General features: G+C 46.4%; 2 protein-coding genes across 2 annotated transcripts; one reads left to right on the top strand and one right to left on the bottom strand.

Moving 5' to 3' along the window:
• The first annotated feature begins 531 nt into the window (after positions 1 to 531).
• Positions 532 to 6,565, top strand: LOC127772109 ((+)-neomenthol dehydrogenase-like). Its single transcript, XM_052298096.1, has 4 exons — positions 532 to 739; positions 836 to 1,097; positions 3,858 to 4,040; positions 5,773 to 6,565. Exons 1-4 carry the CDS (start codon positions 702 to 704, stop codon positions 6,172 to 6,174), a joined length of 885 nt encoding a protein of 294 aa, XP_052154056.1. The 5' UTR covers positions 532 to 701; the 3' UTR covers positions 6,175 to 6,565.
• Positions 6,566 to 9,110: 2,545 nt separating this feature from the next.
• Positions 9,111 to 10,595, bottom strand: LOC127769924 (uncharacterized). The gene is made up of 2 exons (XM_052295586.1): positions 10,384 to 10,595; positions 9,111 to 10,300 (listed from the first exon to the last, which is right to left on the bottom strand). The coding sequence occupies exons 1-2, from the start codon at positions 10,452 to 10,454 to the stop codon at positions 9,553 to 9,555; spliced, it is 819 nt and encodes a 272-aa protein (XP_052151546.1). The 5' UTR covers positions 10,455 to 10,595; the 3' UTR covers positions 9,111 to 9,552.
• Positions 10,596 to 13,496: the final 2,901 nt, after the last annotated feature.

Raw genomic sequence — 13,496 nt, 5'->3', positions numbered from 1 at the left:
GTAGGAAAAATGTAGGAATTTTGGAGGATTTCAATCATATGGAAAAAAAAATCCTATGAAGGCCTTTGAAACAAATGATTGAATCCTATCCAATCCTTTAAAATTCATATGGAATGGGTAATCCTATGCATATTTTAGAGGAAAGTTAGCAAGAGGTCTAACCTCTTGGAACATTTCCTCTGAGTCTATCTCTCTCATCTGATTCCTGCGTTTTTCCTGTGGTCCGATCAAACGGCCATTCATGTGTTTTTCCTGTGTTTTACAATCCTCTGTTTTACAATTGTATTTATGTCAGAATCCTATATTTTTTCTATTTCTTTGTATTTTTATTCCTATATGATTCAAAGGGGCCTAAACATGCCCCTACTTGGAAGTTGGAACTCTCCACAGGGTTCCCCTCACCCCTTCAGCGGCTTGAGCTTGACAGCTCCCTGGTGTATAGGACTCCAGTACGCGATACGTCCCGTCCGTTTGACCACCCAAAGCGGGGCGTGGCCTGGCCTGTCTGTCCGCCTGTATACATATCTCCACTACCTCGCCCACTGCCGGACGCCCAGCGATCCAGTGCCCCCCACTCCCCACCACCCGCGCGTGGCCCGGCACGAACACCTCAACCTTTCTTTCCTTCCCTTACCAAGCGCCAAGCTAGCCCCAAGCAGAGCTCTCAACGAGAGGAGATCGATCTCTCGCTCCGTTTATTGATGGACTACTCGAGCTCCAAGGAGCCGTCCCCGGCAAGGTGACCACCACCATCGCCCGCTCGCGCTCGGCTTCCTGTCCTGTCCTTGCGTCGTTCGATCTGACTGGGTTTTTTTTCGTTCCGTTCGTAATACAGGGCGTGGTGGACGAGGGAGACGGTGGCCGTGGTGACCGGCGCGAACAGGGGCATCGGGCTCGCGCTGGCGGCGCGGCTCGGGGAGCACGGCATCACCGTGGTGCTCACCGCGCGGGACGCCGAGCGAGGGGAGGCCGCCGCCGCGGCGCTCCGTGCCCGGGGCCTCCACGTCGTCTTCCACCGCCTCGACGTCGCCGACCCTGCCTCCGTGCAGGCCTTCGCCGCCTGGCTCCGCGACGCCATCGGCGGCCTCGACATCCTGGTGAGTCAGTCAGCCATCACGTCAAATCAAACCCCCTTCCCCTTCTCCGAGGTTTCCGCTCGCCCGTCATTATTACGTCTTCTCCACAGTCCAGATGATGCCAACGTATCTTATCGCCAACAGTTTAGGCCACGCTCTGCCACTTTAATCCTGCACAGTAAGCGCTCGCGATCGGTATAGAACAGTAGCGATTTTCGTATGCATGCGACGCGCGATTGGGCAAATTGCGTATTTAGGCGGAAGTGGAGCGCCCGTCAAGATCGGTTCTTGCGAGGCTGCATTATTGCTCCTCCCGCCATGAGTGCTAGCCCTGCTAGGCCCCAAGGGGGCGAGGGGCGCGCGCGGCGGGCGACCAACCGAATAAAATTGTCGCGTTCGCGTCGCGTGTGGGGAAAAGGAAAGGGCAAATCCGAAGCCGCCGCCGCCGCCGCCTCATGCGGGCGATGGCTGGGCGAGCGGTCGCGTTGGCTGGGCCCCCTCTGTCACTGACACGTAGCAGACGGCCGGCGTCGCATCCGGAATTCCGGGCTCCCTTCCCTCTCCCTCCCGGCGCCGAGGCTGAGTCGTGCTCGTGCATGCTGCCGGACAGCGACACGGCCCGTCGGCCCGCAACCTGGTCCTAACGTCCAACGTGTTGCGTTTCGTTTCGCTTGCGCCCGGAGCCAACTCGAGCGCTCAAAGAAGTCAGGGTTCTGATAGCTCGCAAATACTTGCTGCGTTTCTTTAAGAAGTATACGAGACTTGCTACGGTGCTCTCTACTGACAGTAGAAATCTATCTGAATCATTGATCTCATTTGATCAAATGGTTCATATCTATTTATACTATAAGGTGGAGGGGCATTATTGTCAGAAAAAAATAAGTGCGGAGGGTATAATCATCATTTAGTAGTGACTAAACTTTTTTTCTTCTTTTTTGGCTTTGTCGATGAAATATGAGCGATGCCAATGTGATGGATGATCATAGATCGATTTAGCTAGAAAAAAAATAAATAACAAAGTAACTCATATTCATTGAATTAGTAAATTACTAATTTATCCTTAATAATAATGTTAGTATAATACTACTAGTATAGAGCACCAGAGCATCTCTCTTAAGTATATATGATGGCGTTAATTTTTAGACACACGTACGATCATTCGTCATATGAAAAAAAAAGTTATCACTATTTATTTTGTTGTGGTTTGTTTTATTTTAAATAAGTATGTTTTATGTTGTTTCATTTTTTTTCAAAAATGAATAATATGAATAATTAAATGTACATATAAAAGTCATGTTATACACTCACGATTTTGATATTTTTAAAGTTAAATTTCTGTAAGTTTTTTCTAAAAAGACAGTAACATTTTCAACACAAAACAAATATACTATCAACATATATTCAATGTTCGATTTAATGAAACTAATTTGGTGTTGTACATGCTATTATTTTTCTATAAACTTGATCCTTATTAGAAACCCGTCTTATAATACTCCATCCATGAGAGTTAGACCTATTTTATATCTTAGTTTTTCCAAATAAGTTGTTTCTATTTTGTCTCTATGCATTCAAAGACTTAAATGAATAGGTAAATTAAATGTTTAACCAGAAACTAATGAGCCATCTTAATACTCATTGGTTGCATGAGTGCTTACACTACTTGATCTTTGTTATATGTTAGATAGTTAATTTATGTTTGGTCTTGGTGAGAAAAGTAATACGGAGTAGTGTAATTTTTGTGGAAGGATGGAGTATGAAATATAGGGAGTATTAAAAAGCTCATGATAACGTGCCGCTGCCCGCTGATTGGCTCTGGCTGCAGCACTTTTGACTATCTAGGTGGAGTAACAACTTACAATCTTGTTGGCTGGTCTTGTTCTTAATTCTGCAAGCTGTTTAATTTTCTTCAAGTCAAATCCGTCCATTGGTTAATCCGTATTGCCACTTTGTAACAAGTCGGATATCTCTCCCTTTCATTCGTTCAAAGTTCAAACCCATACTTGCAGAGGCGTTGGAAGCCATAGCTCCCGGCCTGTGTTTATATATGCTTGGAGCTGCTCCTGTGTAATGCGTAATTTACTGAACTGGAGTATGTTACTGCTTACGGCCAGTCTTAACGACAGCTGCCAGAACAGAAGAACAAAAACAAACACATGATCTTCAGGCTGTGCAAACCAAGCTAGGCAGATTGGGGCATTGGGCCATGGTCAAGCTAGGTGACCTGTAATCTACCAAAATGGTGATCCATACTCCTTACCTGAATACAATGATGGCGTGGTTTATTCATGTTGAGCTGGCACTTTCAGATAACGGGTGTTAGTTTGATCTAATCGATCTCCATCTGTTTGTTGGCACATCCATACCATCAAGTAATCTAACTGACATTAAGAGGGTAGCTTTTGTAGAGTACGATGAGGCCTGAGACTTTGTGGAGTGATAGGCATAGTACACCACATTTTTTAGATAATGAAAATGGATTACATCTCCGGTCTCTGCCCGTGGGCACACAACCAAAAAGTCTCTGAAGTAAACAGAAAAGAAATAAAAAAAAAAAAGCGTGATACGACAAACCCTTAACTTATGTCAATAAGATGATCTACATATAGTGACCAAGTGCGGTTTAGTGGAGTACATTTCCAGCCTCCTAACATTATAGCTGCAATAAAAGGGAGTTGTTACTATCTGAAACCAGTTCGTTCAGTAGCTCCACTCTAATCCATGATGACTTGCTTTTTTCTCCGATGATGAAATGAATTGTATCTGCACATTTTGTTGATCTAGGTGAACAATGCAGCAGTTTCATTCAATGAAATTGACACTAACTCAGTGGAGCACGCCGAGACGGTCCTTAGAACGAACTTCTATGGGGCCAAGATGCTGACTGAAGCACTCCTGCCACTTTTCCGGCGATCACCAGCCACCAGCCGAATACTGAATATCAGCTCCCAACTTGGACTACTCAATGTAAGTGCTCAAATGGATATTTATAATTCATGTTAATCTAGTATTGCTTCCCTGTCCATATATCTCGTCACACCCAAAATTATAGAACTAGTGGATGAACTTGTTTGAAACTCTCCTGAAAAAAAAATCTAAGATGGAACACGCAACTATTTTACCTTCATTGTTGTGTACCTCATAGATCATCGATAGATAACAAGACAAGGAAAATAAATGATGATATTTTCATGAGGAAAATAATATTTGTTGCTTGTCGTATTGAAAGATTTTTTTTCTTTTTAATAAAGACTAGCCTCTAATTTGTTTTTAATAAAGAATAGCTGGTTGTAGCTCAAATTGTTAGGAAAAAAAAAATTCCATAGTGGTCTCCTTGTACATCATGAGTCACGTTAAGTGTATGTGCGTTGAAACTTTGAGCCTGTAAATTAACTAATTCTCTTTAAGTATAGTGTCACTGACCTCACCGTTTTTGGATTAAATCAAACTATGTTTTAAAACAACAGTAGTTTTGACATATCAAGAGGCAAGCTTGACAAGTAGTAGCACACAAATAGCTAGTAGATAAAGACTTGAGATTATGAAGTGTGAATGCACGAGACCAGTGGTGGACAAATGATAATTTGAAGCTTATCTTAAGGCATAATGCATATCTCATCATGAATGTGCTGGCTAATACATTGTCTATGGTCTGTACAAATGCACGGCCAAATACATGTCATTTTGAAGTCTTGTCTTTCATTATCACTGACACAGCATAAACTAGAATCCGCAACTTGTTTGTTTTCTAGCTAAACTCCAAGTTTACAGAAGTTCTTCCGTCTAATTTACTCCCAACTACATTTGGAGTGTTGAGCAGAAGTTGAAAGATGATCTTTATATGCAAGTTTGAAAATCACGTACTATCATGCGCAATTTATGTTTCTTGCACAGAGACGAACCCTTAAAATTTTCCAGTTATAAATGGTTGTATAGGTTGTCAAACTAAGCTTGCGTCGCTTTCGTCGTCACATGCATATGCTATTAGTATATAACTAAAGCTGGAGAGATCTTCTCTCACAAAAGATCTGTATACATGGGCTATAAAGTTAAAAAACACGAAAGGGGACGAGGATAAGAGGTTTGAAAGCAACGGGAAAAGAGCGAGGAATCTATTGACTTTTATTTTCTCAGTATTCCCTCCTTTTCATATTATAAATCGTTTTGATTTTTTTTTCCTAGTCAATTTTTTAAAAATCTGATCAAATTGATAGAAAAATTTAGCAACGTCTATAACACTAAATTAGTTTTTATCGAAACTAATATTTAATATATTTTGATAGTGTGTTTGTTTCATGTTGAAAATGCTATTATATTTTTTTTATAAACTTGATCAAACTTAAATGAGTTTGACTAGAAAAAAAATAAAATAATTTATAATATGAAACAGAGGGAGTAGTTTACAGCGACGAAAGTTGGTTAAACTGACAGCAGGGCATCAGCAAGTCAGCATCTGTAGTGCATCAGCAAGTCAGCATCTGTAGTGCAACGGCATCATTAAACGCAGAATGTGTACACGACGACTAATTTTGCAAACGAATCTAACCTGCCTTTGAAAGGGAATTTCGGCATCGAAGTTTCTCTATCTGCAGCAGATATCCTCGCGCGCACCCACACACACACACAAAAAACAAAAAGTGAGATTCGAGATATGTTTTTCTCGTTGTGATGATGGATTGGCTGCGTGTTTGTGCTGCAGAAGGTGAGCGACCCGGAGCTGAAGCGGCTGCTCCAGGACGAGGAGAGGCTGACGGAGGCGGAGGTGGAGGGGATGGCGTCGCGGTTCCTGGCGCAGGTGAAGGACGGGACGTGGCGCGGGCAGGGGTGGCCCAAGGTGTGGACGGACTACTCGGTGTCCAAGCTGGCCCTGAACGCGTACGCGCGGGTGCTGGCGCGGCGGCTGCAGGCGCGCGGCGACCGGGTGAGCGTCAACTGCTTCTGCCCCGGGTTCACGCGGACGGACATGACCCGCGGCTGGGGGAAGCGCACCGCGGAGGAGGCCGCCGAGATCGGGGTGCGCCTCGCCCTGCTCCCGCCCGGCGAGCTCCCCACGGGCACCTTCTTCAAGTGGTGCACGCCGCAGCTCTACTCCAAGCTCTGACGGCCGCCGCGCCGCGCGAGCCGCGAGGCATCCGTGTAGTGCGGTGCGGTTTGTAATTGTGCGGACAAGCGCCTCGCGCCCTCGCCGTCCTGTGCCGCGCGGTCTCAGCAACGAGCTCAATTACTGTGTATACTTAGTAGGTGTGTGACCGTCCAGCTGAATATATGTTCAGAATCAGATCCAACATTAGCAGAGCGAAATCGGTAGCGCGGCCGCTTTATTCTATCCTTACCTATCTTGTCTGAATTCTGAAGTTGTGCGTTCCACCGTTAACGATTAGCGAGAGAAGGAACGAGTTCGTTCTTCTTTTCTCCTTTTTTGGCGCCATGGATGTTCAGTGCAGAGGAGTCAGGACAGTATGCCCCGTTTAGTCCCCTAATTTTTTTTCCCAAAAATATCACATCAAATCTTTATATATATGCATGAAACATTAAATATAGATAAATGAAAAAACTAATTGCATGGTTAGGAGGGAAATCGCAAGACGAATCTTTTGAGCCTAAATATTCCATGATTAGCTATAAATGCTACAGTAACCCACATATGCTAATGACGGATTAATTAGGCTCAAAAGATTCGTCTCGCAGTTTCCAGGCGAGTTATGAAATTATTTTTTTTCATTCGTGTCAAAAAAAAAACCTTCCGACATCCAATCAAACATTTGATGTGACATTCAAAAATTTTCTTTTCGCAAACTAAACAGTCGGTGCAACAGGGAAGAAACGAATAGTACTCTTGAAAGCCCAGAAGATCCAGACGAGCACTTTTTTTCAAGTTGGATGCTAACCATGTGTAGAATTTATACTGCCGGTGAAAATGGTCGCTAGATGATAAATCGGAGTTTTTGGATAATCAATATTCCCTCCACCCTAAATATAACTACTTATGACTTTTAAATTTTGTTATAAAATACACCGTCCGACGGAGGGAGTATAGCTACTTTTCCATCTATTTTCTCATCTCAACCAATCACTGCTATCTCGTATTTAATTTCTTCACAATTTTTCTTATTTCAACCAACAACAATCATTTCTCATTTAATTTCACCCCCTACGTGAAAAACTTGCGACATGCTTATATTAAGCGACAAAGGGGAACTCACTCTATTCACCAATATTTGTTGGTCTTGGTTTTAGATTTGTCAACTAGGGCTCCTTTGCAACATAGGAATTTTAAAACATAGAACCAGGAAAAACATAAGAATTGGAGTGACAATGTAACCCTAGGGAATATGAAAAAAAAAATGAATTGCTCAATTGTGTTGTTTGAATGCTTCACAGGAAACGGTACATAAAATTGGAGAGAGAATGACCCGCACGAAAATTTTCAAGAGCCTGGAGCTCATGTTAGATTTACTTCAAGATTCCTATGGATTTGGTCATTCCATAGAAATTTGAAAGATCCATTCCTTTGATTTAAAGGAGCATATAGAAAAATGTTCCAAAAGATTCACATCCTACAAAAACACTTAGGTTGTGTTCGGATGCCCCTTTTCCCAACCCATCTCCCTCGTTTTCCGCGCGCACGCTTTTCAAACTGCTAAACGGTGTGTTTTTTGCAAAACGTTTCTGTACAAAAGTTGCTTAAAAAAAATCAAATTAATCCTTTTTTAAAAAAATAGCAAATACTTAATTAATCATGTGCTAATGGACCGCTACATTTTCCGTGATCACTGTTCCAATGGAAACTTGTTGTAGCGAAGACATCCTTAATAAAACCTTTGTTGCAAAGGAGCCCTTATAATTCTGGCGGTTATTTTTTATGCAACAAAGGTGAATGAATAGCTCTAGATGTAGAATAATGATTCATCTTTATATTGATTAGAAACACAATAGGACGGCTTGTACGGTTTTAAAAGCATTGCTGGTCAGAACCTAATCAGGCAAAATTTGGACCGACAACTATTCATTAACCGGGATAATTTTTCAAATCCATCAATCACAGGCATACTCCCAATTTAAGCTGTTGGCCCGTGGCTATTGGCGCCAAGCAAGACTTGTCCAGCAGCGTGTGCAGAGTGCCCCGATTCCGGGCTCAAAACAAGCCCACGGGCGCTTCGGGAGGGCCCACGAATAAAAGACCAAAGAGCCGTACCAACGAATCCCAAAAGCCCCCCACCCGATTACTCGAGGCGAGATAGGTGAGGCTGCAGGACGCCAAAAGCCTTGTGGGCCCCGTGCCGGCGATGCAAATGTTCACCGGCACAGGGTTGCTACAGTACAAGTAGTACACGTCTGTACCAGTACAAGTCTACTGTGAACGAAGGCCTGAGCTGCAACCTGCAAGCCTGCATTGCCTTTTGCTTTTCCAGCCCGAAAGCAAGGGGAACATCAATCATGGAGCCCTTACTTGGCACTCCAAACCTTTTAGTATTAGCGAGCAGGGATTATGTTATCCGCGATCGAGTTAGGCTGCGTCCTTTCAAAGGGGAGAGATTGGGAAGACAATCACTCGTTTTCCGCGCGCACACTTCCCAAACTACTAAATGGTGTATTTTTTGCAAAAAATTTCTATATGAAAGTTGCTTTAAAAATTCATATTAGTCCATTTTTAAAATTTAAAATAGTTAATACTTAATTAATTATGCGCTAATGGCTCACCTCGTTTTGTCTATCTTCTCAATCTTTCTAGTCCCCTCACCCTCAAACACAGCCTTAGTAGTAGCACCTGTTGCTTTTGAGTAGGGCCATTTCTGCACGCTAGTATTCTAGCCGCACCGTCCGCGATCTACGAACTGTGGCGAGAAATCCAGAGATATCGCCGGACGCGGACGCGACGTACCACCACCGGCGCTGTTTGGTTCCGAACGTTGATGCGCCCATTAATCTGGGCTTCGGCAGTACAGGTTCGTCCGTTCGCTTCGCCAAAGCGCGGGCGGGTTAAAATCAATGTAATCACCCCAACGGCCGGCAGGGACTTCATACCGATCACGCATTTAACCACGAACCCAGAAAAAAGCCCAATGAATGCGTGCCCCGCGCGACGCCGCGAGTGCCACCGCTTCCCGCTGCTGGTCCCGCGCGCGCGCCTTGCCTAGCCGTTGCGTCGGCTGCCCGCCCATTAACTCTGCCCCGCGTTTGCTCGTTTCGGCGTCGCGTTTCGATCGCCCCCGCGCCGCGCCGCGCGGGGGAAACACGTCGGTTTCGCCGGGTTTCTCCACGACGCGCGCGTACTTTGGCGTGCGGGGCGGGCGCTGGGCTGTGCGGGACGTCCGCATCGGTCGATATGGAAGAGTCGAAGAGAACGCGCGTGTTGCTCGGAGTTTTCTTCTTGTATCATTGCGAGACAACGACAAGAGCACAAGGAACGGGAGAAGAAGTGTAAGGGAGGGAAAAAAAATTGAGAGGGGAGACAGGGACAAGCGGGGAGGCTTCGCTGTTACGCTGCGACGGGTACGGCTTGGGGTTTCCTCCGTGACGTCGGCTCGGCTGCTTCCGTCGTCGTCGTCTCCTCCTCGTCGTCGGCCTCCGACTCCGATTCCGCCAGGGCCATCCGGCGGAGCGGGCTGGGGCCGAGGCGCCGCCGCTTGGCGGCGGCCGCGTGGCGGCGCCGGATCACCTCCATCTCGTTGCGCCGCCGCGTGGCCTCCTCGTCGACGACGAACCGCCGCATCAGGATGTCGTCCGTCAGCGACTTGCCGCGGAACACCGGCCGCCTCGCGCTCTCCCCGCCGGGGCCAGGCGTCCTCATCAGCGCCCTCTGCTCGGCCGCGGGCGGCGGCGCCACCAGCGGGTTGCTGTTTCCGCCTCCGCCGCACCCGGACGCCGACGCCGACGACGCCCGCGGGTAGCTGTAGCTCCGGCGCGGCGCCACGTCGCCCGCCTGGAAGTAGAGCGCCTGCTCATTGTACGACGAGATGGGCGCGCACAGGCAGACCCGCGTGAACGACGCCGCCACGTTCAGCGACGACGACTTCCGCAGCCGAGCCCCCATCCCCGACGCTGCCGCCTTCCCTCCCGTCACCCCCGCCGCCGCCGCGGCCTTCGTCGTCGTCCCCGTCCCCGCCCCCGTCGGCTGCTTCCATATCAGCAGCAACACCTCAACCGCCCGCTGGTACCACGGCGACTTCTTCGACGACACCCCTCTCGACCTCGCCGCGCCGCCGCCGCCCGCCTCTTTCGACGACCTGCGCATGGAACCATCACGTCAGCCAAACACGTAGAACGAACCGAAGCAATCATCATCATCCCACATGCAAAGTGTGCGTACCTCGTCTGCTGCTGCTGCTGCGTTGTTGTGTTCTTGGCCATGTTTTGCATCAAGAGGGAGTGGAGAAACATCTGGGCAGGGCGGCGCGCGCGTGGTGGGGAGAAGAGGAGATGGGAGAAGAACTGAGGTCACATCAAGTTGTTACATTCGTGGAGTACTTGGAAGTGAGAAGGGATCATTCAGATCAGCTCAGCTCCCATGGCGTGGAGGTACACTGGGGAGTTAGTTAAGGGGGTCGGTCATCAGTGCGGCGGGGGGAGGGGCAGTTTGGTCATGTCGCTTTTTGGGCCGTAGGATACTAGGATCAATGTCAAAGTTCTCTTGGAGGGAATAAGGCTGCGTCCATGACCCAACAAGGTATGCTTTTTTGGGACCCTTCCAACACTGAAGCATATGAAGTACACTCCGCATGTGTGTTGCATACTCCTACTTGCATTATTGCATATATACATTTCCCTTGGAATTTTACAGCTTTCGGTAAAATCCCTTGTTCAAAATGGGCTTAATGGTAACACAACATGACGCTAGTCATGACTCATGGGTGACAAACATACTTGTGATACTTGATACTAACCCTTGCAATGGAGAGGTTTAATTAATTAATTGTAGATAGCTACTGCTATAGAATGTTCTGCTAGTTTTAGGATTACTTTATTTCCTACCAGTATAGTATATACAATGTTGTACACATACTATATAATCTACACCCCTAATTTCAGGGGAGACTTAACACATGCTGCGGAATTCCAGCGCTACATCTCAAAGGAAAAGATAAGGAAAGGAAACCATCCAGCCTTAGCTTTTGACAAGTTTCCTCCACTGCTTGATGGCTTCCTTTTCTCTTTGATCCTTGCATGTTAGCAGCACGCATATGCTTTCTCTTTGGCCATGATTCCTCTCAAGCTAATTGATCCAACATTTATATCTCCCAATAGGCAAAAAGGCGGTGCGACGCTTTTGCATGTACTAGTATAAACCACCAACGGGCACTAAAGTACATGGCTACCAGGCTGCACATAGGGAGGTAGTTAAGGCTAAGATCACAAAACAGAGCCTTATTATAGTTTCTTATGTCGGCCAAATCGATCAGGTTAGGTACTAAGTACGTAGTACATACACGGCCGGCCACGATACTGATGTCTCTGCATTTTTATCCTGCATCTCTTCTAGTACTCGCGTGAAGAATTAATAACGAAATGAAGAGTGAATTTCAAGACATTTCGAATTTTCAATTCATGGTACTACCATGTTGTTATGTTACAGTGGTAGTACTAGAAAAAGGGTTGGGTGTGCGACATCGATCACCGAGAATAGTTTTTGTTTTTTCTTTTCCTTAGGATCGGTCAACTAATAGAGCGGAAAAGATTGATCGACAATGGGCAGAAAGTTCTATGGGTTTATGCATATAATCAACCAAGTTGGTGATTGATAGTAGCTACTAGGTGGTTGAGAACAGAGACAGGGCAGGAATAGAAAAGACACGCCTTGTTGCGGTCGTGGCGTATGTACGTACGCCTGTATATATACATGATGGATACGTGCGGTTCAGAATGCTGAGAAGTGAAGAACTTGATTAATCAAGATCTGGAGCTACCAAACCTACCAATTCACAACACTAACATTTTCTTTTATATATATTGAGGTCATGTCTCCTCTCATCATCAGAAAAGCTAATAAAGGTTTATAACTACCACGGATCATTTGTTTTTCCTTTTGCCCCCTTGTACCGATAAGTATAAACTAGGTCCTATATATATATCTGCCTGTGCCAGCCTTCTGAAATCTAAAGTACTCCTTTCCTTGAACAGGAAAAAATGTTTAATTTGAAGCAACACTTGCCACACGTACGCGTTGCATTGATTAATCCTACACAAGAAAAATGTCACTCATGGTGTTGGTGACACGCTTCGGAAGTGCAGATCAATCGAAACTATCCTAAAATTTCGTTAAGTTTCGGCGAATTGAGCTAAGCTAGGGAGAGGGAAGCCATGATGATGGCCATGTTGGATCGGATGTGTAAGAAAAAACGGGGAGGGCGAAAAGGCAAAGGAAAGCGGCCATGATCGCTTGGGCCTAAGCTAGCCTGTGTTGATGCGATGCTTTAGCTTAGCTAGGCCGCTAAAGAAGATCGCCGTGATCATGTAGCTGAGCTTTAGCTTTAAATTACACGGTAATGGTATACTATTGTGTGCTGAGCCGATCGATCACTCAGCTTGATCACGCTCTAGTCTCTCTAGCTTAAGACTTGGTACACATGGATGTCGCAAAAGCAGGCGGCACAGCGTGGAATTGATGCCGCTGGATCAGAGTACTTCGGTTCCTGAATCCGTCGATAGGCAGGACCACTGCAGAGACTGATCGGCGATTTTATTCTCTCCAGGCTACAGCTAGACGACGGCTTAGCAGTTGAAACTTGAAAGCTCTTTTTTAAGTTTGTTTGTTCTAGTGAGCATAAATGCTACTGCTATGTATATACTGCTTGGGATCTTCTTGTCCATGGGGGCGGAAATTGACAGTACCAGGCTATAGATAGATAGATGGACCCAAATCATATTTCCTGCGTCTCGATCGTATTAAAACGGGAACGGCGACTCAGGAAGGTGCCTGGCTAATGCCTGAACTGCTTCCGTTGTTGTTGTCGTCACGGCATGATTGTTCTGCTCGACTGATGGTAGCCACTAGCCTAATGATCCCTCGCCATCTCGCGTCCCATTGCCATAGCGATGGACCACCGGGGCTAGCGGGCCAGCCCGAGCCACTTCCTGTCTTTTCGATGTCTGGAGTCTGGACCAGAGGCCGGGCTCGTCGATCTGTCCGGTGTCCAGCGAGACGGTGCACGAATTGGAGAGAGCTTTTGGCCGGCCGGCCGGTAAGGCAAGTTCCGGTCAAAAGATCGGTCGGCGACCAACCAGGCCACCGCGGCCGCGTCAGTCTCCCGGACCGGCGGCACACGCGCATGATGACATGGGCCTCCCCTGCCGTGCCCTCTCTCCGATCTTCTTCATCAGCCTCGCCGGTCGTTGGTCCCTACGCTCCCGGTGGTACCTTGCATGTCACCTAAATAATTATAAAAAAATTTCAAAAAAATTCACAAGATAGGTTAATATGTAATA

The sequence above is a fragment of the Oryza glaberrima genome, chromosome 4 (assembly GCF_000147395.1).
Source record: "Oryza glaberrima chromosome 4, OglaRS2, whole genome shotgun sequence".
Lineage (NCBI taxonomy): Eukaryota > Viridiplantae > Streptophyta > Magnoliopsida > Poales > Poaceae > Oryza > Oryza glaberrima.
Note: the sequence above shows the minus strand (reverse complement) of the source record. Positions and strands in the feature narration are given on the sequence as shown.